At 42.3% G+C, this 27,615-nt stretch overlaps 1 protein-coding gene across 3 annotated transcripts in view; it reads left to right on the top strand.

Moving 5' to 3' along the window:
* The window catches only part of lztfl1 (leucine zipper transcription factor-like 1), a 51,755-nt gene that overhangs the window by 16,340 nt on the left and 7,800 nt on the right, over positions 1 to 27,615 (top strand). For all 3 annotated transcript variants that reach the window (XM_041185135.1, XM_041185133.1, XM_041185136.1), the window contains 6 exons: positions 9,938 to 10,132; positions 12,091 to 12,151; positions 15,595 to 15,666; positions 21,848 to 21,913; positions 22,025 to 22,102; positions 24,399 to 24,575. In XM_041185135.1, coding sequence (XP_041041069.1) covers positions 9,938 to 10,132; positions 12,091 to 12,151; positions 15,595 to 15,666; positions 21,848 to 21,913; positions 22,025 to 22,102; positions 24,399 to 24,575 — 649 coding nt within the window. The remainder of the gene's footprint in view (positions 1 to 9,937; positions 10,133 to 12,090; positions 12,152 to 15,594; positions 15,667 to 21,847; positions 21,914 to 22,024; positions 22,103 to 24,398; positions 24,576 to 27,615) is intronic.

The following is a 27,615-nucleotide window of genomic DNA, read 5'->3' on the forward strand; positions in this document are numbered from 1 at the left end:
TGGGTTGCTGAAAATGTGATTCAGGTGCCTGGATAAACCTGGGCATATCCATCAGTATGTATCAACTAGGGTGTCCTTCATGGCTAGTGGTCTACTGTGCCTTATACAACATGGGGCTGCAGAGAGGAATGGAGCTGCAGGAGGAGGAAGATAAGGACTACATTGCATTCTTTGAGCAGTAGAAGCCTGATGTGGCCAGGGTGCCTGCAGCTGCTTACTTTGCTGTCAGAGAAACTTGTGATGGACACATCCAGGCATGGTCCAGTAGACCTGAGTGATGTCTTATGGTGCAACAATCCTAAATCCACAGCTCCCAACCCCCTATATGGAACATCAATCTTACAGTAAAAAATCCCTCCATCTTCTTCACACCCTTTGTTTGTCTTCCACTCTGGTGATAATATTCTCCTCAAGGTTAATGTCCATTTGAAAGACAGAAGACAACATTGGATACGGCTGGACAATTAAGTTTACACCAGTGACATTCTTAGAATCACCAAAGTGAATCCCCATTGAGCAGGAGTAGTCCACTCGGCCCTCGAGCCTACTCTTCCATTCAGTTAGTCATGGCTGATCTGATTGTAACCTCAATCCCACATCCTGCCTACTCCCGATAACCTTTCACCCCCTTGTTAATCAAGAATCTATCTAGCTGTGCCTTAAAAATATTCAAAGATTCTCTTCCTCAAAAGACAGTGGAAGCAGAGTTCCAAAGACTCTCAACCCTTTGAGAGAAGAAATTTCTCCTCATCTCTGTCTTAAATGAGCGACCCCTTATTTTTAAACAGTGACCCCTAGTTCTGGATTTTCCCACAAGAGGGAACATCCTTTCCACGTGCACCCTGTCAAGACCCCTCAAGATTTTAAAGCTTTCAATCAAGTTACCTCTTAGTTTTCTAAACTCCAGGCCTAAGCTGTCCAGCCTTTCCTCATAAGAGAACCCGCCCATTCCTGGTATTAGCCGAGTAAACCTTCTCTGAACTGCTCCTAACGCATTTATATCTTTCCTCAAATAAGGAAACCAGTACCGTACACAGTACTCCAGATGTGGTCTCACTGGTGCCCTGTACACTGAAGCATAACCTCCCTACTTTTGTAATAAATTCCCCTCACAATAAACGATAACATTCTATTAGCTTTCCTAATTACTTGCTGTACCTACATACTAGCCTTTCATGATTCATGCACAAGGACACCCAGATCCCTCTGCATCTCAGAACTCTGCAATCTCTCATCATTTAGATAAGCTTTTTTACTCTTCGTGCTAAAATGGACAATTTCACATTGGCCCACATTATGCTCTCATTTGCCAGATCTTTGCCTACTTACTTAACTTTTGTGGCCTCCTTATGTCCTCTTCACAATTTACTTCCCTGCCTTTGTCGTCAGCAAATTTAGCAACCACACCGTTGATCCCTTCGTAAGAACATAAGAAAAAGGAACAGGAGTAGACCATTTGGCCGTTCAAGCCTGTTCCGCCATTCAATATGATCATGGCTGATCATCTTGTGTTTTGATTTCCACATTTCCATGTAACCTTTGATATCCTTGCCTAACAAGAATCTCTCTACCTTTGCCTTAAAAATATTCAATGACCCCACCTCCACCACCTCCTGAGGCAGAGAGTTCCAAAGATGCACCACCCCCGAGAGAAAAAAATTCTCCTCATCTCTGACCTATTAGGGTGACCCCTAATTTTAAAACAGTGCCCCCTTGTACTGGACTCACCCACAAGATGAAACTTCCTATCCACGTCCACCTTGTCAAGACCATTCAGGATCTTATATACTTTAGTCAAGTAACCCCTCATTCTTCTAAACTCCAGTGGAAACAAGCCCAATCTGCCCAACCTTTCCTCATAAGACAACCCACTCATTCCAGGTATCAATCTAGTGAACCTCCTTTGAACTGCCTCCAATGCATTTACATCCTTCCTTAAATAAGGAGATCAAAACTGCACATAGCATTTGAGGTGAGGCCTCACCAATGCCCAGTATAACTGAAGCATAACATCTTTACTTTTACATCAACTCGCCGACACTTCCTCCTACCTCTCCCTGGACCATGACCCCACCACTGAACATCAAGCCATTGTTTCCAGGACTGTCACTGACCTCATCTCCTCTGGGGATCTTCCTCCCACAGCTTCCAACCTGATAGTTGCCCAACCTCTGATGGCCCACTTCTGTCTCCTACCCAAAATCCACAAACAGAACTGCCCCTCAGGAGGTGGTGGAGGTGGGGTCATTGAATATTTTTAAGGCAGAGGTAGAGAGATTCTTGTTAGGCAAGGAAATCAAAGGTTACATGGAAATGTGGAAATCAAAACACAAGATGATCAGCCATGATCATATTGAATGGCGGAACAAGCTTGAACGGCCAAATGGTCTACTCCTGTTCCTTTTTCTTATGTTCTTATGAAGGGATCAACGGTGTGGTTGCTAAATATGCTGACGACAAAGGCAGGGAAGTAAATTGTGAAGAGGACATAAGGAGGCCACAAAGGTTAATTAAGTAAGCAAAGATCTGCTTGCTCCTACCCCACAGAACTAATTTCTCGTTATCTTGACTCCCTTCTCTCTCCCCTTGTCCAGTCCCTTCCCACCTACATCCGTGATTCCTCTGATACCTTATGTCACATCAACAATTTCCAGTTCCCTGGCCCCAACCGCTTCCTCTTCACCATGGACGTCCAATCCCTCTACATCTCCATCCCCCACCAGGATGGTCTGAGGGCCCTTAGCTTCTTCCTCGAACAGAGGCCCGAACAATCCCCATCCACCACTATTCTCCTCCGTCTGGCTGAACTTGTTCTCACGCTGAACAATTTCTCCTTCAACTCCTCTCACTTCCTCCAAATAAAAGGTGTGGCTATGGGTACCCGCATGGGCCCCAGCTATGCCTGTCTCTTTATGGGGTATGTGGAACATTCCTTGTTCCAGTCCTACTCCGGCCCCCTTCACAACTCTTTCTCCGGTACATCGATGATTACTTCGGTGCTGCTTCATGCTCTCGTTGGGACTTGGAAAAATTTATTAATTTTGCTTCCAGTCTCCACCCCTCCATCATTTTCACGTGGTCCATCTCTGACACTTCCCTTCCCTTCCTTGACCTCTCTGTCTCAATCTCTGGTGATAGACTGTCCACCAATATCCATTACAAACCCACCGACTCCCACAGCTACCTCGACTACAGCTCCTCACACCCCGCTTCCTGTAAGGACTCCATCCCATTCTCTCAGTTCCTTCGCCTCCGTTGCATCTGTTCCGATGAAGCTACCTTCAAAAACAGTTCCTCTGACATGTCCTCCTTCTTCCTTAACCGAGGTTTTCCACCCACGGTCGTTGACAGGGCCCTCAACCGTGTCCGGCCCATCTCCCGCGCATCCGCCCTCACGCCTTCTCCTCCCTCCCAGAAACATGATAGGGTCCCCCTTGTCCTCACTTATCACCCCACCAGCCTCCGCATTCAAAGGATCATCCTCCGCCATTTCTGCCAATTCCAGCATGATGCCACCACCAAACACATCTTCCCTTCAGCCCCCCTATCGGCATTCCTTAGGGATTGTTCCCTCCGGGACACCCTGGTCCACTCCTCCATCACCCCCTACTCCTCAACCCCATCCTATGGCACCACCCCATGCCCACGCAAAAGATGCAACACCTGCCCCTTCACTTCCTCTCTCCTCACCGTCCAAGGGCCCAAACACTCCTTTCAAGTGAAGCAGCATTTCACTTGCATTTCCCCCAACTTAGTCTACTGCATTCGTTGCTCCCAATGTGGTCTCCTCTACATTGGAGAGACCAAACATAAACTGGGTGACCGCTTTGCAGAACACCTGCGGTCTGTCCGCAAGAATGACCCAAACCTCCCTGTCGCTTGCCATTTTAACACTCCACCCTGCTCTCTTGCCCACATGTCTGTCCTTGGCTTGCTGCATTGTTCCAGTGAAGCCCAACGCAAACTGGAGGAACAACACCTCATCTTCCGACTAGGCACTTTACAGCCCTCCGGATTGAATACTGAATTCAACAACTTTAGGTCTTGAGCTCCCTCCCCCATCCCCACCCCCTTTCTGTTTCCCCCTTCCTTTTTTTTTCCAATAAATTATATAGATTTTTCTTTTCCCACCTATTTCCATTATTTTTAAATATTTTAAAATCTTCTATGCTCTCCCCACCCCCACTAGAGCTATACCTTGAGTGCCCTACCATCCATTCTTAATTCGCACATTTGTTCAGATAATATCACCAACTTTAACACCTATGTGTTCTTTTGTTCTATTGTTGTTGACATCTTTTGATGATCTGCTTCTATCACTGCTTGTTTGTCCCTACAACCACACCAACCCCCTCCACTAATCTCTCCGCCCCCCTCACACACCTTAAACCAGCTTATATTTCAACTCTATCTTGGACTCGAACTCAAGTTCTGTCGAAGGGTCATGAGGACTCGAAGCGTCAACTCATTTCTTCTCCGCCGATGCTGCCAGACCTGCTGAGTTTTTCCAGGTAATTCTGTTTTTGTTTTGGATTTCCAGCATCCGCAGTTTTTTTGTTTTTATCTTTACTTTTATGTTCAACTCCTCCCATAATAAAGGATAGCATTCCATTATTCTTCTTAATTACTTGCTGTACCTGCATACTAATTTTTTGTGACTCGTACAAGAACACCTAGATCCCTCTGCATCTCAGAATTATGTAGCTGTTCTCCATTTAAGTAATACTCTGCTTTTTTATTCTTCCTGCAAAAATGAACAACTTCTCATTTTCCCACATTAAACTCCACTTGCCAGATCTTTGCCCACTCACTCAACCTATCTATTTGCAACTCCTTCATGTCCTTTTCGCAACATACTTTCCTACCTATCTTTGTGTCATCTGCAAACTTAACTACTATACCTTCACTCCCCTCATCTAAGTCATTGATGTGAATCATAAAAAGCTGAGGCCCCAGTACAGACCCCTTTGGGACTCCATTCGTCAAATCCTGCCAATCTGAAAAAGATTCATTTATGCATACTCTCTGCTTTCTTCCAGCCATCCAATCTTCTATCCATGCTAATATGTTAGCCCCTACACTGTGCGCTTTTATTTTCTGTAATAATCTTTGATGTGGCACCTTATCAAATGTCTTCTGGAAATCCAAGTACATGTTTACAGGCTCCCCTTTATCCGCTGCGCATGTTACTCCTACAAAGAATTCCAATAAATTGGTTACACATGATTTCCCTTTCACAAAACCATGTTGACTCTGCTTGATTGCCTTGAATTTTTCTAAGTGCCCTGCTATAACATTCTTAATAATAACTTCTAATATTTTCCCTATGACAGGTGTTAGGCTAACTGGCCTGTAGCTTCCTGCTTTCTGTCTGTCTCCCTTTTTGAATAAAGGAGTTACATTTACTATTTTCCAATCTAATGGAACCTTTCCTGAATCTAGGAAATTTTGGAAAATTAAAACAATGCATCAACTATCCCACTGGTCACTTCTTTCAAGACCTAAGGGTGAAGTCCATCCAGACCCGGGAATTTGTCAGTCCATATCCTCAACAATTTGCTTAATACCCCTTCCCTGATGATTGTAATTTTCCTGAGTTCCTCCCTCCCTTCCGTTTCCTGATTTACAGCTATTTCTGGGTTATTACTTGTGTCCTCTATAGTGAAGACTGATGCAAGATACCTGTTTAATTCATCCACTATCTCCCTACTTTCCGTTATCAGTTGCCCAGGTGCATTTTCTATAGGATCAACGCTCACTTTGTTAACTCTTTTCTTATTTTAATATCTATAGAAACCCTTACAACCTGTCTCCTATATCACTAGCTAGCTTTCTCTCCTTATTAATCTTTTTGTCATTCTTTGCTTTTTTTTATATTCTTTCCAATCTTACTACTTGAATTTGCTTTTTTTTTACTATAAGTTTGAAACTGTCTTTAACTTTTTTAGTGAACCACAGATGGTAGGCCGTCCCCTTGGAATTTGTCTTTCTCATTGGAATGTTTCTTTCCTGTGCTTTCTGAAATGTCCCTTTAAATGTCTGCCACTGAACCTCTCTTGACCTATCCCTCAACCTCATTTGCTAGTTCACTTTAGCTTGCTCTGCTTTCATGCCCTCATAATTGTCCTTATTTAAGTTTAAAATACTGGTTTTGGACGCACCTGTCTCACCCTCAAAATGAATGCAAAATTCAATCATCATATGATCGCTGCTACCTAGGGGTGCCTTCACTATGAGGTTATCAATTAATCCTATCTTGTTGTACAGTGCCAGGTTTAGTATAACCTGCTCTCTGGTTGGCTCCAGAACGTGCTGTTCTAAGAAACTATCCTGAAAATATTCTATGAACTCCTCATCTAGGTTGCATTTGCCCATCTGATTTTTCCAGCCTATATGCAGATTAAAATAAGACCATAAGACCATAAGACATAGGAGCAGAAATTAGGCCATTCGGCCCATCGAGTCTGCTCCGCCATTCAATCATGGCTGATAAGTTTTTCAACCCCATTCTCCCGCCTTCCCCTGTAACCCTTGATCCCTTACCAATCGAGAACCTATCTATCTCGGTCTTAAATACATTCAATGACCTGGCTTCCACAGCCTTCTGTGGCAATGAATTCCATAGATTCACTACTCTCCGGCTAAAGAAGTTTCTCCTCATCTCTGTTCTAAAAAGTCTTCCCTTTACTCTGAGGCTGTGCCCTTGGGTCCTAGTCTCTCCTACTAATGGAAACATCTTCCCAGTCCACTCTATCCAGGCCTTTCAGTATTCTGTAAGTTTCAATCAGATCCCCCCCCCACCGCTCACCTTTCTAAACTCCATTGAGTATAGACCCAGAGTCCTCAAATGTTCCTCATATGTTAAGCCTTTCATTCCTGGGATCGTTCTTGTGAACCTCCTCTGGACCCTCTCCAGGGCCAGAACATCCTTCCTGAGATATGGGGCCCAAAATTGCTCATAATATTCTAAATGTGGTCTGACCAGAGCCTTATAAAGCCTCAGCAGCACATCCCTGCTTTTATATTCTAGTCCTCTCGAAAAAAATGCCAACAATGCATTTGCCTTCCTAACTACCGACTCAACCTGCAAGTTAACCTTAAGAGAATTCTGGACTAGGGCTCCCAAGTCCCTTTGCACTCCAGATTTCTGAATTCTCTCCCCATGTAGAAAATAGTCTATGCCTCTATTCTTCCTACCAAAGTGAATGACCTCACACTTCCCCACATTATATTCCATCTGCCACTTCTTTGCCCATTCTCCTAACCTGTCTAAATCCTTCTGCAGCCTCCCCGCCTCCTCAATACTACCTGTCCCTCCACCTATCTTTGTATCATCTGCAAACTTAGCCAGGATGCCCTCAGTTCCTTCATCTAGATCATTAATGTATAATGTGAAAAGTTGTGGTCCCAACACTGAACCCTGCGGAACTCCACTGGTCACCGGCCGCCATCCTGAGAGGGACCCCCTTATCCCCACCCTGTGCCTCCTGCCAGACAGCCAATCTTCTATCCATGCTAGTACCTTGCCTCTAACACCATGGCTCTTATCTTACTGAGCAGCCTCCTGTGTTTCACCTTGTCAAAGTCCTTCTGGAAGTCTAAGTCGATAACATCCATTGGCTCTCCTTTGTCTAATCTACTCGTTACCTCCTCAAAGAATTCTAACAGATTTGTCAGGCATGACCTCCCCTTGATGAAACCATGCTGACTTTGCCCTATTTTATCAAGCACTTCCAAGTATTCTGAAATCTCATCCTTAATAATGGACTCTAAAATCTTACCAACGACTGAGGTCAGGCTAATCAGCCTGTAATTTCCCGTCTTTTGCCTCAATCCCTTCTTAAACGGGGGGTTACATTAGCAATTTTCCAGTCCTCTGGGACCCTCCCTGACTCCAGTAATTCCTGAAAGATCACCACTAATGCCTCCACTATCTCTTCAGCTACCTCCTTCAGAACTCTGGGTGTAATCCATCTGGTCCAGGTGATATATCCACCTTCAGACCTTTCAGTTTTCCTAGCACCTTCTCCTTGGTAATGGCCACCATACTCACCCCTGCCCCCCGACTCTCTTGAACTTTGACGATGTTACTCGTGTCTTCCACCGTGAAGACTGATGCAAAGTACCTATTCAGTTCCTCCGCCATTTCTTTGTTCCTCACTACTACTGCTCCAGCATCATTTTCCAGCGGCCCAATGTCCACTTTTGCCTCTCTCTTACCCTTTATATATCTAAAAAAAAACTCTTGCAATCTTCTTTTATATTACTGGCTAGTTTACCCTCATATTTAATCTTCTCCCTCCTTATTTCTTATCTCCCTTGATTATCACTGTAGCTTTCAGACAAGCTCCCATTATCTTTTTTATACTCTGTCCTACCGTGTAGTGACAATTAGGGGGCCTGTACACCACTCCCACAAGTGACTTCTTGCCTTTATTTTTCATCTCAACCCAAACCGCTTCTACACCCTGGTTTCCAGAATTTAGGTCATCCCCCTGTGATGTGCTAATACCATCATTAATTAACAGAGCCACCCCTCTACCTTTTCCTAACTTCCTGATCTTCCTAAATGTTACATACTCTTCAATATTCAGGTCCCTATCTATGTCACCCTGTCGCCAGGTCTCTGTAATGGCTATCAGATGATACTTTGTAAAATTTCTATTTGCACTACCAATTCATCTGTTTTGTTTCGAATGTTACGTGCGTTTAGATACAGAGCACCTATTTTTGCCCCACTTGAATGGCTTCATGTACCACAGTGCCATGGCCAGTCAGCTCATCCACCCTGCAGCTTAAAAAGTCTTTCTTTTCCTTTTCCTGTTAATTCTACATAGTATTAATCCTACAGCTTCAGCAGAGCTGGAGGCAGGCTGCTTCTTTCTTGCTCTGCTGAGATGCGCATTACAAATTCCCTCTAGGTTTTGAGAGTTGAGGACTTTGCCAAACTCTGCCCCACTTGCATCTGTGCAGGGGTAGATTCGGTCATCAGGGAAGGAGGCAGTATATGGGGCTCTGACTGGGTGTAGGGGGCAAAGAATGAAAAGTGAGCAGCATACCCAACTTTTTGTGCTCTTTCACCATCTTCCCTCTCATAGCTCACTTTCACTTTCCGGCCAGCCAAGAGCTGGAGAGCATGTTGCTGCATTTCACTAAGGCACTGAATAACTCTTTCCTCTATCCTATTTAAAGTGGCAGACTGAGGGTGCAGACGATTGTTGTGGGACAGCATGCGCTTGGTTGTTTGCCATGACTGATTCCCTATGCAGATGGCCATTCTTTCCATGAAGATTGTTATCAGCGCAAAGGCCTGACTTGTCATGGCACTCATAATAGAGGTGGACTGCTCCAGTCTCTGTCCAAGGCACACAGTGCCTCTGGAAGTGCTGACAGAGCCTGACACATTTTCTGTTGCTGTTCCAAAATTGTCCTTTTTGTGGCTGACAACCCGTGGCTTAGCAGAGCTTGCAGTGTCCTACACCCTCCAACCGGGACTCGGCGTTCCTGCTCACTTGTGATGTGCGCTCACCATGTGACAACCTAGCTGTCTCCCTCAGAGGCCCCTCCAAGGTGTGTGCATCCACGCTGGTGGAGAGTGTGCATAAGTCCTTCTTCAGAGTGCGCAATCTCCTCCTGAGGACTACAATTTTCCCTTTTAGGCAAGTTCCAGAGTTCAGTCTTATTGCACAAAAATACCAAGTGAAATCTGTGCCTGCACATATTCCAGCAGCTGCCTCAAAATTGGCATTGAAAAATTCTGAACATCCTACTTTCCCTATCATCTTAACTGGAGAATGATCATTGTTATGATGGTGGCCTAAAATGTGGTAGGAAATTAAATTAATTTTCTTGTAGAAGAAAGATACAATAAAGGGCAAGCAATGTTTAATGAATTAGAATTACTCTAATCATTTTAATTTTTTTGTTTAACTACCAGATTGACTGAGGACACTTTCACTGTGGATGAAGTGGCGGAGATGCTAGATGGACTGAAGGTTGTGGTCCACAGTGAGGTAGAGTCTGAGCTTATCAACACAGCTTACACAAATGTACTGCTTCTGCGTCAACTGTTCTGTCAGGCTGAGAAATGGTACCTGAAGTTACAAACAGACATATCTGATCTGGAAAACAGGTGAATCATTTAAACTTTTTAAAAGTGCAAGTTTATTATTATCGGTGTGGAAAAAGCCATCCAAATTCATGTGTGAACAATTGGATTGGGCTGAAAGATCATGTATGACAAACTAAAGCCAGTGGCACAAAACAGAATGGAGAGAAATACTTAATATGTAAATGGAAATAAATAATTATAGCTAAGTGGGTGTATGAATAAATGGCCACAGTGGAATAGAAAAGGTTGATATAAATGCTTTAGGGAAACAGCATCATTTGAGGTTAGTTGAAAAAGTTAATGGTGAGAGTACTATGGCAGAGCTGTTTATTATATGCTTCGTTTTAGTACCTATGTGCTAGAAGCTGGCTTGAGAGGCAAAGAACATGTGAGGTGGACTGGAGTAAAACTGTGTTGGCCAGGAACAGGAGTAGCTGCAGTGTGTGGTAATATGGGTGGAATAGAAAGTCGACTCCAGCTATTTGACAGAAGTTAGGCTTCAGGAGGCAAATATTAATAGGTCAGTTTCTCATAGGAAATGGGCAGTTCTGTATGCACGTTTTTTAAAAAAAAATACCTGGAAAGCAAAATATTTTTTTACAAGTTTGCTACTTCATAAATTCTAAATTTTTAGCCCGTATAATTGGAAAAAATGGTTGGGTAAAAAAACTGAAGAAGTGTTTTGAGTGAGTTTGTTTTTTTTTATTGGTAGATTTTGCTCAGTTTATTCTGTTTGGTTGTGGCCCAAAAAGCTTTTGAGTAAAGGAAAGCGACTATATTTGTTCAGGTTCTGCTTTGCAATAAATTGCTAACTGTGATTTAATGCGCCTGGCTAACTAACTCTGACTTAGGTTTTGTTTCTGTTATGTAGCTTAACAATTGATGACGTGAAATTACCTAAAAAAAGTTCACTCTGCAGTTTGATTGCAAATAACTTGTCCTCTGATATATTCTGGATCCGAAACTGAACATGACGTAGTTGATAAACGTAAAACTTTTACTTGAAAAATTAATTCTGTAGCTTGCTTTCAAACCAACTGCTGAAACTCAGAAACCCTTCTAAATCATTTTGCATCACACTGTTCCAGCTGCACTGAGAATCCTGGTAATGCAACTTGAGAAGTGGCACTTATTGCATATGCTTGGACTACAGCATCTCCTTCAGCTGACAAAATATAATTCTGGGGGAAGACATCAAATTCAAGCCCAGGCTTTTGATGGAGGCTGAGGCATCCAAAATCATTAATGATGGGCACATTCTTTTATAGATAGGTCAAACGGTGTGATTGTTAACCATGTCATTTTTGTGTACCTTTATGATTTTCTGAGGAGAAAATTCTGGAAGACCGCTCCATTATTAAATATTTCAGGGTTGTTCTCAATAAAAGGCATGAATTTTAAGCATGTTTATGTAATTTGAATCCTCCACTAACCTTTGCAGAGGTGCTGATGCCAATTTTAATGTTAGATGCACAATCGACACTCAGCAAGCAGAATTCACCTGTCGCTCATCTGTTATGAAGCCTATGCCATGTTGAGGGACAAGCCTCACTTACATGCTGCCGGTGAGCTGGAATTCTTGCAGAAACAAGCCCTTTGAATCCAGAAGGTGGTGGGGAGCCCAGGGGCACTAAGAGCAAGCATAGCATTGATAAATTAACCTTGATGAAAATCAGGAAACATAGTTTGGTAAGATGCGTAAGCTTTGCTGGTGAGTTGGGGTCTGTAAAAAGGCATAGATAAGAACAGTGTACCCTCCAACTTCAGGAAGCAATGTCACAAGAGACTTGCAAATACTAGTTTATAAGGAATAGTATTAAATAGTCCACATTGTGTATATATATGACAGGCATTTATATTTAAAAGCTGATGCAAAGACCATTTTAATAATCAGCTGTAACCTTTTTACTCCATTAAAAAAAAATTTGTAAGAACAGTTTTGATTGCTAATTTGTGTTTTTCCTTTCATTTCACGTCAGAGAACTCTTGGAGCAAGTGGCAGAATTTGAAAAGGCAGAATTTACTTCATCAGGAAAGAAAGTGAGTTTAAATTAAATTTGGTAAATTAAAGTTCCACCTATTTTTGTGTACCAAAATTAAGCTATTACCCTTCAACCAGAGCATAGTTCCAGGTTTATCGCAATGTTTCTGTAATCATGTGGGTTGTTTAATTTCTGTGAGCAAAGGCAGATAGCTTGTTTCCCCAAGCCAGCATATATTGCTCACATCAATAATAATGAATGAATTACTGCTTGTTATAATAGATCTACAAATGAGGAGGAATCAGGATTACACCGGATAGTTCAGAATAAAAGTGTTGCATTTTCTGAAGAACACAGAATAGAGGGCAAGTGAAAAGATGAGAATAGTGGTCAGAGTTGATAAATCCAATATGAGAATGTTGAGGAAATAGAGAGTCTGAAGCCAGTCTGTACATTAAGATGGATTTATTTCCAAGATTGCAGAGTAAAGACATAGACTCCTCCAAGTCCTCCCAGTGTGAAGAATACCTTTTTATACTCTTGTAATGAAGCCCTAATGCTTATGCAAATGGGGACACCTGCTCTTAATTATCAACTTAAAGCATGAAATCTATTGGAGCACAATTTCAACATTAACTTGAATGACCAGTAAGTTATGGGGAGGGGGGGTGGGTGGGTGGCTTGGGATTCATTCACATAGCGCCTTTGCAGACTTAACCTCCATTTTCCCGGGAGCAGACAGCATTGTGGGCTATCTGCATGACTCGCACGCCATTCTTCAATTATATAATTGAAGTAGCATTACATGAACAAATTTCTCCCCTTCGGACATTTTCTCAGTGACAACAACAGCAACTTCATTACATTCACCTCTTCTGATGTAGATGATAAATTCATTAACATTTCTCTTTAGTTTAACTGCACTTACTAATGTTTTAAGGAATACAACTTTCCTGGAAAGTGAACACTGCAAGTATTTTTAATTTAAGTAAATGGCAGAAAACTGCAAGTTGATGGAAATCTGAAACATTCATAGAAAATGCTGGAAAAGCATAGCAGATAATTCAGCATCTGGGGAGAGAACAGATAATTGATGTTATGGGTTTACATGCTTCGGAACTAAAAGAGATGATGAAGCATATAAATGGAATCAGCAAAGATTGAGAGAGAACCACCATCAGGGTATATCACTCCTATTTATTATTTATGAATACCATTTTTTATTTAAATAGTTGTTTGGTAGCACAGAACTTGAGTATTGCTGAAAAAAGACATTTTGTCAAAGTGTTTTGCCTTGCACTCATCAGGATAATCAGAAGAATACCAATGTCAGGGGAAGCAACAACTTTATACTGTATGAGAAGAGAATGCTGATTGGTTGGCAAGTGGACTCTGATTAGCAGAGGCATTGTCATGGAGAATGAACCAGTTAATGGTAACTGACAGTTAACTGCCAAACATTGTTTGAAATTTAAACCAGGCAGTTTGACTCTAATTGGTCAAGGTATTGCCCTGAGGAATGAACCAGTGAATGGCTGTCACTTATTTTGTTTAGCTGAAACAGGTGCAATGTGTGTACATGTTCTTTCTATCTTCAAAGAACAGGGCCCTGAGTATTAATATATCTAGCTTCCTGCACACGTAAATGCGCCACATTGCGAACCCGACTGACAATATTAAATTAGTTGTCAGAATAATTGTTAGCACACTGATGATTATTGAGCAAATTTTGTCCAATCAGTGGAACCACATCTAATGTTGGACACTGTTTTGAGTGTTACAAGCACAGGCTGCTTGGGTACAAACTGTACCTTGCCCATTTAGAACTGCAGAAGGGTCATGCTGCTTGATACGATCTGCCAGTCTTTGGGACATACGGCCTGCATACCTAGCATCACACTGGCACTGGAATTCATGTACCTTATTACTTATTTGTGTGTTAGGCAAAACATCTTTTTGGCTTGATAGCAGCGTCCTGTTAGTGATGAATACCACTCGTGTTGCTACTGCATAGTATCAGCATAGTATCTTCACCTGTTGCTCAAGTTTTTGGGATACCTTGCCCTTCCAGGGTAACCTGAGGTATATGAGCATTTTTCAGGGTTGTACGTGATAGCCTTAGGCCCATTCATGAGTTTGCGCGATATACAGTGCAAAATGACCTGATCAGGGTAGCCATTATCCCGCAGGATGCCTTTGATGCACCCTATTTCAGCATCAAGCTTGCATGGTGAGCAAATGGCTCAGGTCCCATTTGAGATTGCCGATAAGACCAATCTTATAGCGCACGGAATTGTAAGAATTCCAATGCGTGTATTGACCCGTGAAGGTAGGCCTGTGGTAGACTGTGGTAGAGAACTTATTGGTAGATTTCTCAATTAACATGCTCAGGAAAGGGAGCTCATGTGGTTGCTCTATTTCAGAGGTGAATTTGAGCACAGGATGGAGCCCATTAAGACATGCAAGGAAATTATTACACGCTGGTACGGATTTAAATCTAGCAAACGTATCACCCACATATCAGAAACATGCAAGGGGTAAGAGGTTAGGTGTCATTACATCAAAGACACGTTTCTCATGGAACCCAATAAAGATATTTGCAAGAGCTGGGCCTAGAGGGGATCCCATGGCAACACCATCTATTTGGGCGTGCATGATATCATTAAAGCTGAACTCAACGGCGCAAGTTGCTGAGTTCAGAAGCTCAGTGAATACAATAGTGGTGGGCATAGATCGCCATGATAAAGTGCTACAGTGCAAATACCTATGGCTTCCTTAAGTGGAACATCGGTGAATAGGCTAGCAACGTGGTCACAGCATTGAGCACATGGTCACAGCATTGAGCACATGGTCACAGCATTGCTATCCATATGCAAGTGCTGTATGGTCTTCGCACATGTGAAGGAATCCTTCACAGTTCAGAGTCCACTTGCCATCCAATCAGCACTCTCTTCTCATTCAATATAAAGTTGTTTCTTCCCCTGATATTGGAGGGTATTCTTGCGATTGTCCTGATGAATGCAAGACACAAAGCTTCGACAAAATGTATTTTTTGGTAATATTTTTACTTAATGCAATTCAGATCCTTTTAATGTTGGTATTCTCTATTCAGTTAATTTTAATTTTATCCCGTAGATCTAATTTACTACTATGATTGATTGTTTTTATTTATTTATATTTTGCTTAATTACTGTTGACCTTTGGTTTAAATCACTTCCCCAACTTCCCCTTTTACAAATTCTCGTTCTACTAATGTACCTGTAAGAGCGCCATTTTTATTGCCTTCAGTTTTTCTTAATTGATTCTCACTCACTGTAGTATTTCTATTCTTTTTGGAGCAACCCTTAATTTTTTTTAAATCAAGAAGTTTGTAAATTTACCTTGTTACCCTCTTGCATACTATACTGTAGACTAGCACTAAACCAGCAAGATTAAATCTAATAGCGTTTTATGATATGATGATCCAAAGTATTAATTTCTGTCCCCCGACCTTTACTACAGGCAAATTCAGAAATCATTAAACCCAAACTTGCTCCATTAAATGAAGGAGGAGTATCTGAACTCTTGAGTAAGGTAAGACTTGCCTGAAAAAGTAAGTGGTTATATAAATGTGGCTAAAATAATTATATATGAATGTTTTGAAATAAAATGTGATCAACTTAATTGACTTCAATTGAAGTCAAAAGCAAGCTGTTCTATCTTTACGAATTGTCTTCTTGGTTTTGGACACTGCCAATGCCACTTTGTATTTAAGGAGAGTAGGAGAGACTAACTATGTTCATAGGCTTCTTAGTCAGTTGTGGGTAAGTGTCCCTAATAACAAATTTGAGTAAGAGTGACTGAGCACTTGGTTAAATATGAGCTGATCAGAGAGAGCTGGCATGGATTTGTAAAGGGTAAGTTATGTCTAACGAACCTAGTTGAACTTTTTGAGGTGATAACAAATATGGCAGATAAATGACCATCTGAAGATGTTATTTATATCAACTTGCAGAAGGCATTTGACAAAAATCAACGTAAGAGACATAAGGAATTGGAGGCAACCGAGAGGTTTAGATATGGAATTGGTTAGGAAGTGAGAGACAGAGAGTAGGGAAATTGGGTATGTATTCAAATTGGCTGGATGTGACTAGTGATATACCCCAGAGATTTGTGCTGGGGTCTCAGATGTTCACTATATTTGAACTTGGATGAAGATTTTAAAGAGTTTTGCTGACTGTTGGGTGGCGCAGTAAATAATGTAGATGGGAGCAGAAAGTTGCAGAGTTAACTAGATTAAGTAGACAAAACTGTGGCAATGGAATTCAATGTAGAAAAGTGTGAGGTCATCCAGTTTGAACCCAAGATAGATTAGAGTATTTTCCAAATAACAAGAGCTCAGAATTGTGAAGGAGCAGAGAGATTTAGGGGTCTAAGTACAGAAATTGCCAAAAGCTAGTGGACAGGTACAAAATTAATTTAGAAGGTTGATTGTATGTTGGCCTTCATCTCAAAAGGGCTGGAATAGGAAGGGGGCAGAAGTTGTGTTGCAACTATACAGACCCCATCTGGAGGACAGCTTCTATTGTATCATCTTTCCAATCTGTCCTCATTTTCTTTTATCCAATCTTCAAAGTGCTGTTGGCCATTTTTCTGATGCTAAATTGTGGTAATTGGTAAAATGGGCACTTAGCATACCAGTGCAAAAGAAGTGGCTAGTGAGATAGTTGTTGCATTGGTTTTAATTTTCCAAAACTCCCTAGATTCGGGAAACATTCCATTAGATTGGAAGATGGCAAATATAACTCCATTATTCAAAAAAGGAGGGATATAGAAAACGGGAAACGCAGGCCAGTTGGCTTAACATCTGTCATAGGGAAAATATTAGTAGCTGTTATTAAGTAAGCTATAGCAGGGCACTTGGATAAGTTCAAGGTAATTAGACAGAGTCAACATGGTTTTGTGAAAGGGAAATCATGTTTAACCAATTTATTGGAGTTCTTTGAAGAAGTAACATGTACTGTGAATAAACAGGAACCAGTGGATGCACTGTACTTAGATTTCCAGAAGGCATTTCATAAAGTGCCACATCAAAGGTTATTGCAGAAAATAAAAGCTCATGGTATAGGGGGTAACATACTGGCATGGATAAAAGATTGGCTGGCTAATAGGAAGCAGAGAGTAGGCACAAATGGGTCTTTTTCAGGTTGGCAAGATGTAACAAGTGGTGTGCCACAGGGATCAGTGCTGGGACCTCAACTGTTTACAATTTATATAAATGACTTGGATGAAGGGATGGATGGAATGGTTGCCAAATTTGCTGATGTCACAAAGATAGGTAGGAAAGTAAGTCATGAAGAGGACATAATGAGGTTACAAAAAGATATAGGTAGGCTAAGTGAATAGGCAAAGATTTGGCAAATGGAGTATAATACGGGAAAATGTGAAACTGTTCATTTTGGCAGGAAGAATAAAAGAGAGGCATATTATCTAAATGGTGAGAGATTGTAGAGCTTTGCGATGCAGAGGGGTCTGGGTGTCTTAGTGCATGAATTGCAAAAGGCTAGTAAGCATGTACAACAAGTAATTAGGAAAGCTAATAGAATGTTATCAGTTACTGTGAGGGGCATTGAATACAAAAGTAGGGAGGTTATGCTTCAGTTATACAGAGCATTAGTGAGACCACATCTGGAACACTGTGTATTATGTTGGTCACCTTATTTAAGGAAGGATGTAAATACGTTGGAAGAAGTTCAGAGAAAGTTTACCAGATTAATACCTGGAATGGGCTGTGGGCCAAGTGTTGGTGAATGGGATTAGGTAGGTAGGTCAGGTACTTCTCACGTGTCGGTGCAGACTCGATGGGCCTCTTCTGCACTGTGAGATTCTGTGATGGGCAGGTAGTCATATGAGGAAAGGCTGGACAGGCTAGGCTTGTATCTGCTGGAGTTTAGAAGAGTAAGAGGTGACTTGATTGAAACATGTAAGATCCTGAGGGGACTTGACAGGGTGGATGTGAAGAGGATGTTTCATTTTGTGGGAGAATCTAGAACTAGGGTCTCTGCTTAAAAATAAGGTGTTGCCCATTTAAAATGGAGATGAGGTGAAATTTTTTCTCTGAGGGTCATGAGTCTTTGGAACTCTCTTCCTCAAAAGGCGGTGGAAGCAGATTCTTTGAATATTTTTAAGGCAGAGGTGGATAGATTTTTGGTAAGCAAGGAGGTGATAGGTTATCAGGCGTAGACGGAATACAGATTTGAAGTTATTTTCAGATCAGTCATGATATTAAATGGCGGAGCAGGCCCGAGGGACCGAATGGCCTATTACTCCTTGTTTATATGTTCATAAATACTGCAGATTTTGAAAATCTGAACTAAAAACAGCAAATGCTGCAAATACTCAGCAAATCAGACAGCATCTCTGGAAAGGAGAAACAGAGTTAATGCTTCAGTTTGATAATCTTTTGATTCATGTAAGAGATAATTTTCTGCTTAGCATACCAATTTAGTAGTGGAACTGCCTGTGCTGTATTTGTGCAGGTATTGATCTCACTACTAAACTTGTGGGAACCAGTTTTTAGACATCTCCAGGCACCTCTACAAAATTTGTTTCCAATGAGTACTTGCTCTGCCCAAGATTTTTCAGATAGGAAAGGTAGAAAAAAAGCTTATCAGTGAAGACATGAGGAGCCTCCCACCCCCTCCAATTCCTTGTCCCCCTACTTCATGGCCCTTGTGATTGAAACCCTACTCCCATTACCTGATGAAATTCCATTCTGGAATTTAACCTGGCATAGGTGGTGGCCAAAAATTCATTTCATTCGTCAAGATTTAAATGTGCGGCTGACATAGACAGTGCGCCAAGAAGATGTGGATGAGGCCCAAGGCCCAATTTCGGATTGGTATTGGGGTTTTCTGTTCAGGCACATGCTGCTCATCCAATGCCTACTGGGCCCAACAACCAGCCGATACTAATTTCTACTGTTGCTGATGCTGTCAACTTTAGAGGAAAAAGATAGTGCAGGGGAGTGCCTTCCTCCTGATCCCTACCTTCAGTAACTGTTTGCTACTCCTCTTTTAGTGAGGAGCCATGGCATGATATAGCTTGGAGGTATGATCTTGTAGAAACTCCAAAGAAAAACCTAATTCAGATAGTGAACCTGGGTGCAACTGGAAACGTCAGTAGCAGTTGATTACAGAACATTGTTTAGAATAGTATTTATTTGAGTGGTTTGTAAAGTGATTCCAGAGCAGAAGTTGATTAACATATTAGAGCATCTGATCTGATTGGGAGAAGGGCTTCCACAAAAAATATTTATGATTCCTAAGAACTGAGTCTCTTCTAGACTGAGTTTCACATGAAAGAAGATAACCTTCTTGATTAAAGGCATCTGGACAAGCATTTCCAAGGTACCTCTAGTGCAAAATAATAATGATTCATTTGCAATAAACCTCTGAAATAAGAGATGTACAAGGTGCTCGGAAGAATGGTATCGAGATCAAGTATTCCTTGTCATGCTCTTCTGTACTGTATTACTACTTATAGCTCTATTTACTCTTTTCCTCTAAATTAGATCTGATTATTTTACACTTTCTTCAGGTGTTAACTTGAGTGAACGGTATGTAAAGTAGTTATATCTACTGCAATTGTTAGTTAATCAGAGGGTGTCGTGCAAATTATGGGAAATGTGACATGACATACATGGTCAAATTTAGGATTTGGTCCTGGTTATGTGCTCTCGCTTCAAGATCTAAATGAGAAGTTGAGCCTTTCTCTGATGACAGGGGAGTGAGACAAGGTTGCCCACTGTGTGTTCTATTTGATTCCTTATAAAATCCAGGATTTGGCCATGTTAGCTTCCACTTTCTCTGTGGCTCATGTGACATGAGACAGGAAAATGCTTATGAAGCTTCATGTAAGCAATGTTTCTCCTAAGCCTTGTGGCATTCTGTTACCTGCCCTGCACATTCCTGATGGGAACAAAATCTAACCTGTTCCTTTACGAGTATTCAGTGGAATTTACGGTATCTTGAGATGCATGCCATCACAACCTGCAGAACTAATTATATCATCAACAGGATTCATCTGTAGTTTTTGCTTCACTAGGCCTTTGTTCCTTCTGAAAAAGGGCATACCTTTTGGGAAACTGAGAATAAACGTTCCTCGAACACAGTCCTGATGAAGAGTCATACGGACTCGAAACGTTAACTCTGTCTTCCTCTCCACAGATGCTGTCAGACCTGCTGAGCTTTTCCAACTATTTTTATTTTTGTACCTCGAACACAATCCTGGTCCCTAAACTCAAACTAGAAGAAGTTGCCTGTTACTGACACTGATTTCAAATCTATTATTTTTCCACTCACCTGTATAGGTAAAACAGTTTTTAGGAGTTCAGCATAACTGAATTGGGCAGAAAATTAATTGTGTAATGAATATTAAGATAATTCCATAACAATGTAAACTGATAGGCTTCTAGAAAGAAACAGTACTGTAATAGAGAAGAGTTATATGGAAAAGTTACAATTTTAGAAGAAATTACTTTACTTTTCATGTTATCTAATAACAATCTTGCACACACTTCCTGTGTCACAATTTTGTCATGCCTCAGTAAGGAGTAGGGTGTAGGTAGTTTGTTTTCAGACTTGTCAGTGATAAGTCGCATGGCTGCTTCACTCATGTTCTGTCATCCAGCTTCCTCCCTATAGGTGGCACTACAGGTAAACTTTATTTTTAATGTTGGGTAAATCATTTAAGTAACTTGTATTTTCCATCAATGGCTATTAACTTTTATTTCAGCTTGATGGAGTTTAGTTTTACATTTATTCCTCTTTTCTGACCTGCCCATTCTCATTGAGGCTCCTAGCTCAGACTTCTAGTTACATTTCTGTCCTCCTGTTTGCCTGATTTCTGGCCAACCTGTTCTCACCCCCTCCTACCTTTGGCCACCCTGCTGCTCCCACTCTGGCCTGCTTCCCAAGCCTAATGCATGACAGTTCTCTCTCACACTAAGCTTGGAAACTGATCATGTGTTTTTAAAGTGCTTAAAATACTCTATTACATACTTTGAAGATAATGTTTCTGGTTCACAACTGGCTAAACACTCAGGAGAAGCCGAAATGTGGGTGGGGTAGGGTACGTGCTGATGGGGCAAAAGGAGGAAAGAAAGAAAGATTTGCATTTATGTAGTGCCTTTCTTGACCTCAGGATGTCCCAAAGTATTTTACAGCCAATAAAGTTGTAATGGAGGAAACACAACAGCCAATTTATGCATAGTAAGGTGCTTTAAAAAAACAGGTTATTTGGGTCATTATCACTTTGCTGTTTAAGTGATATTGATTGAGAGATAAAATATTGGCCAGGACATGGGATAACTCGCCTGCTTATCTTTAAAATAATGCCATTAGTCTTTTACATCAACCCAAGAGGGCAAATGGGGTCTCGGGTCAACATCTCATTTGTAAGACACCACCTCTGCCAATCCAGTGCTTCCTTGGTTACTGCATTGGGGTGTCAGCCTAGATTTTTGTGCTCAAGTCTATGACATGAACTCGAACCCACAATCTTCTGACTCGGGTGATTATGTTACTGACTGAGCCACAGCTGACATGCCAGAGGGAGTGAGGTCAGTAGGAGGGGTGCTTGGGGAAGAGAGAAGTTGAAGTGGGTGACGGGCTTGGGGATTCAGAGGCCACAAGGTGTTTAATTGAAACCTGTAGATTTAATGTGTGACACTGCCTAAGCCATTGTTATTTATTGTTTCTTTTGACATGTACAGGAAATTACAAGACTTCAAGATGAGAATGACAAGCTAAAAGCCAGACTCAAAACTGTAGAAACACAGGTAATAGCATGATCATTGACAAACTGGGGAATTTAAAGAACTTTTTTTTCTAGTTTTAAGCCATATGCTTCTTGATACGTATGTGACAATTTTTAATCACTGGGATTTCAGGCTACCAGTGCACTGGAGGAAAAGCTCAAACTAGAACAATTTCTCAAGGACTTAGACAAAGTTTCAGAGGACCAAAAGGTAAGGGAAATTTATGAGTCCATATTTAGAACAAAGAGGACAATGTTTATTGCAAAGAAGTTATTAAGCTGTACAATGCATTAGTGGAGCTAGTGATTGAAGTAGAGAGCATGAAGTAAATTTTCATGCAAAACAGCTTCAGGCAGCCAGCAGGGCACACCAGCTGGCCAGCAGTAGTCCATGCAGGCAAAGAACAAGCATAGCAGACAGTCTGCGACTCCCAGCCGTCACAATACTAGGCTGGAAAAAGGTGGGTTCGTGGGTTGGTGAAAGCCAATCTTAGGAGGTGGAAAGACCCAGACTGGTAACAGCCCAGGTTGTTTCTGTGGAGTTTAGTGGAACACTCCTCCTCTTCTGGCCCTTCAAAAATAAATTAAAGCTTCCTTGCTTGACTCCTCTTTGGCTAGACGCCCAGTTGTTGCTTTGTCGATCATGTGCTGCGTCAGTGGCCCCCTAAAATGGCAACTGGTTCTTTTTACGTCATAGGACTTCCAATTTAAATAGGTGTACAGTCTGACTCAGCAGGCACTCTTACTGTCCAGCAGACGGAAGTCATGTGTCGATGAATTGGCAGGCAAGAATACCTGTCTGAGTAAGACTGTACACTCTTTTAAATTGAGGTTCTACAACATAAGGACACCAGTGGTCATTCTAGGAGACTACTAGGCACAGCACAAGATCCACATGTCATCAACAGGTGGCAAGCTTTGCCCCACCATTTTAGTGGTGTTAATGAAGATCTATCCCTGATCTAAATTTTTACGAAGCAGTGAGATAGATGTTTGAACAGGTCAGGCACACAGGACTTGGATTATTGTTCAAGCGGAGGGTAAGCAACAACACTCACTGATGCCAGCTGATAACAACCTATTCCATGTAGTGATATCTATAAAATAAAAATCTACTAGGCACTTTCATTCCTGTCATCTTGGATTCTGGTGTGAATTATTTTACCAAAAAATAAAATGGAATTAGTTGCTTGGGTGGACATCATATAATTGATTCTCATGGTTCTTACTTGGAGCTGCTTTGTTGTGTAGCCTTGTTTTTTTAAATTTGATTTAATACAGCAGGTGGTGCTGAAGAATGAATATTCAGGTCAATTTTCAGGCTGCACCTGTGTTTGCCAACATTGCAACTGCCAAAGTAAGCCATTAGTTGTAAAGTGCTTCTGGATGGTTCAGGGATGTGAAACGTTCTTTATAAATGCAGGTTCTCTTTTTTGCAATCAGAAAACCAACCTTCCACGAGGTATTTTCTCAGGAGGACTTACCTATTATCCTTGAAATGGTTTCACGTCCTTAGCAGCAGAAGTGAAATGATGCCTCCAACTGGCTTTAAACTGCTTGTTGTAGATGCTTTAAGTATGGCTTTTCCGCTGTTCTGCTTAGAGTATAGGCATTCCACAGAGTATATATCCTTTGTCCCATTCAATTATCAGAAATCAGACAGATGTACCCCTAGCCTGAACATGTTCCACGTCCCATCCCTTTTCTCCCACATGATTAGTGGGTTAACAATATATATTTTTTAAAGAAGAGCATTTATTTCTTAGCACAGGTAGTAGCAACTTGCCCAACAACCAGCACGACAGGCAGTAACTTATTATAGAAAGGTCAATTAGAAGCATACTCTGTGTGTGGGGTATAATTTTGGAAATGATATATGCACCCAATCCCCATTTTTGGAACTAGACACTATAGAACAAAATAGCCCTAATTTCAAGTTTGGAAGTATATGCTTCACTCTTGTTGAAAGGATAGTTCTGGTGTCCAAAATTCACCCCATGATATTGAAGATAGCAATGATGGCTGGGATTTTCCCAGTCCCATCCACTTCGGGAATTGTCACGGGTGGGATGGAAAATTTGACAGATCAGCCAAAGGTCCATTGACTTCGGGCAGAAATTCCTAATCCCACCAGCTGTAGGACCAGAAATTCCTGGCCAAAGCCAATGGACCTTTGGTTGGAGAATCCCAGCCATCCAATGTTTTAATTTTTAAAGTATGTGTTTTGAACCACCTGTTAGCAAGTGATAATGCTTTGTTCAAACGGGTTATTTTTATCTGCGTTGTATGTTGGTATAAAGTCAAATTTTAATTAAAATCTGCTTGCTCCCTACTGCTTCCTTGAATTGTATCTTGGTATGTATCATTTACAAATTTGTAGACCACAGCGAATTACTTATTTATGCCTGTATGTTAAATCACAAAATCTACATAATAGCCAATTGAATTTAATTATCTCATTATCTTTCCTGTACAAAAATTACAAGACTTTTCCATCTTTTTGTTAGTCCAAATTAAAATCACAGGAAGTTGCTGTTCTTGAGGAGACATTGGCAGCATTGAAAGCTGATTTTGAGAAGAACCTGAGTATGAGCACTGAAAGGCAGAAGATTCTACAGGATAATCTCATTTCGACTAAACATGATCTACTCAAAGTACAGGAACATCTCTCACTGACTGAAAAGGTTTGTATTGGGGACCTCATTATTAAGCAGAAGTAGATAAATGCTCCTTAAAGTAGCAGAAAAAGTGAAGCAGCACACTAACTGTTCTTAATGGTAGTAGATAAAAACAGCTTTTTAATTTGAATACATAAAATATTCAGTACAGATTGAGTATCCTATATCTGTAAATCTGAAAATCAAACACATCCAAAGCCACACTTTTTTTGAACCTCATTGACCTTTAGTGTGGGAAGCCTTGTTGTTTGTCTGCACTGTTTACCTGTAATTTTTGTGGTGAACATGTCAAAAAGAAACTTATTGCAGGTATTTATTATTCTGTGGTACATCTTACTTTTCTAGCCATTTTATTTACTTCAGACTATAGCTAGCCTAGGCATTGCTGCCTGAAAATCCTGGCAGCAGGATAGTGGTGACTTTTGCAGCTCCTCTCACCTTGGCCTATCAGCTGGCCCTGCCTCCCTTTGTGTCTGCGCCTCTCCTCCCACAGCTTGCTCCTCTGGAAGCTGTTTTGGGACACCTGCCCTCCTCTCCCTCCTTAGAGGTGGTGCCTCCAGTGGAGACCACAATCCCCATTACCAGGGTAATGAAAGGCTGTCTGATACCTGGAAGGGTCCACACGGTCAAACCTCCAGGGGCCTTGGAAACACCAATGAGTCCTGAAGTGAAGCCTAGAAACGCTAAGAATGAAGCTCGGAACAGAGATGAAGCTATCAAGTTTAAATAAGCAACCAGCAGCAAACTATCTCCTAAACTCCTCACTACTCACACTGGCAATGCTGCTAACCCTTTTTATCCCGCCCTTGGATGAGGTTTTGCAAAATGTGGGCTGCCTGAAATCGCACAGGCAATGTAAAATTGGGATCAATTGCCTTTTTAATGGCCTTTTAATTGATGGCAGGCACAGCTCTGAAACCTGCGCAGTCCTGCCGATCTGAAGATTGCGTGCGGGATGACGTCAGCATGCTTGCCTGATGTCTTCTTGCGCTATTTTACGCCCAATCAGGTCAGGCACACGCTTGCCAATGAGGCGTAAAATTCTGCCCCAGGAATCCTGCAGCGAATAACTCACCTCCTGACTCCCGAAAGCCTGTCCACCATCTACAAGGCACAATTCAGGAGTGTGATGGAATACTCTCCACTTGCCTGGATGAGTGCAGCTCCAACAACCCTCAAGAAGCTTGGTCCATTTGGGAGAAATCAGCCCACTTGATTGTCATCCCATTCACAAACATTCACTCCCTCCACCACCCACACACAGTGGCAGCAGTGTGTACCATCTACAAGATGCACTGCAGGAACTCACCAAGCCTCCATAAGTTCCAAACCCATGACTGCTACCACCTAGAAGGACAAGGGCAGCAGACACATGGGAACACCACCACCTGCAAGTTCCCCTCCAAGCAACTCACCACCCTGACTTGGAAATATATTGCTGTTCCTTCACTGTCGTTGGGTCAAAATCCTGAAACTCCTTCCCTAACAGCACTGTGGGTGTACCTACCACTCATTGACCACAGCGGTTCAAGAAGGTAGTTCACCATCACCTTCTCAAGGGAAATTAGGAAGGGCAATAAATGCTGGCCTAGCCAGCAATGCCCACATCCTGTAAATGAATAAAACGCACAGTACCCCCCAGAGTGGTGTCACTGATAGTGGTTGCGTTCTGTGCTCTCCACAATCTGGCACTGGCAAGGGGAACCCACTGGAGGAAGAGGATCTTGAGACAGCTCCACAGGCCTCAGAGGATGAATCCAGTGGTGAATCAGAAGAGGAGCGTGGTGAGGAGAACACTGAGGGCATGTTAGCAGACCTCTAGATCCTTCAGGGAGACAGCGACACCAGGGACACCTTGATCAATTGCCCCTTCAGCTAGGCTGCCAAAGATCTGCATCCACCTCATGCCAGGGCTGCTGCCTCCATCCAGGATGTCTGAAATGACCCTTTCCTTTGAACCCAAAATCCGCTCAGTGCCTGTGCAGTAAAGTTTAGAGCCACTCACATCCAGCATTACATACTGGCGTACCCAGCACCAATAAAATATAAAGGTGCAGCACACTTGGGCCATTATGACAAAATTCATGTCATTTTCTCAGTCCAAACAATGAGCATAACCTTCTTTGGTCTTCGTTCCCAGATCAGTAAACATAAACAAAACATGACAGAACAGAAGATCACCCGTGACCTGTCTCTCTTGTGCTCATGGTGCCTTAAATTTGCATTTGTGAGTGCTAAGCCTTGGTGCCACACCCCCCCCTCCCCCCGGCAGCGGCATTGGAGACAGCCTGCTAACTCTGCTGTCTTGTTGGACATGGTGACCTTGGTGGTCGTCCTCTGGCCAGTGGAGCCTGTGCTGGCCCCGCCTGGAAGGGAGCAGCCAGTGCCATGACTGGCATCTCCCCAGTCACCGCAGCCTCATCAGATGATACGATCACTGGCAGAGGGGTAGAGGAGCTGCTGCCATCATCCAGAGTGCCCTGAGAGGAGCCTGCTGAGACAACAAGTTGCTCGTGCGTCAACGTGAGGTTGCTCTGTACCTCCCTGTTTGCCATTGATGGATGGGCACCTAGCTGGGATACTGGGTGCCTCATCCATCTCCCACACTGGCATTGACCACCTGAGGCCGTTGTCTGTGTGAAGGTTTGCAGGCCCGTGCGCAACCCTAGGAACCCCTGATTCTGCCTCTCCATGAGATTCGTCACTGTCTCAATGGAGGATGCAGTGCACTCGGCCATGAGTGTCAATGCAGTGCTTATGCTCCTCATGGACTTTTCCTCAACAGAGACCGTGGCACGCATAGCTTCATGGATCTCTGTCAGATCCTCCCGCACATCCTGGTGGACATCAGCACCTGCCACCTAACGGATAACTCCAGAGTCTCATCATCTGCCTTCGACTCAGCATCGTCTTGATCTCCAGTAGTCCTACGACTGCTGGGGCACTGGCCACTCTGTGCCACTGTCTGCCCCTCACCGCTGTGCTCTGACATTCTGGCCAGAGATCAAATGCCCACTGAGGTGCTGGTATCAGAGAGCAAATGCAA

This window comes from Carcharodon carcharias, chromosome 3 (assembly GCF_017639515.1).
Source record: "Carcharodon carcharias isolate sCarCar2 chromosome 3, sCarCar2.pri, whole genome shotgun sequence".
Classification (NCBI taxonomy): Eukaryota; Metazoa; Chordata; class Chondrichthyes; order Lamniformes; family Lamnidae; genus Carcharodon; species Carcharodon carcharias.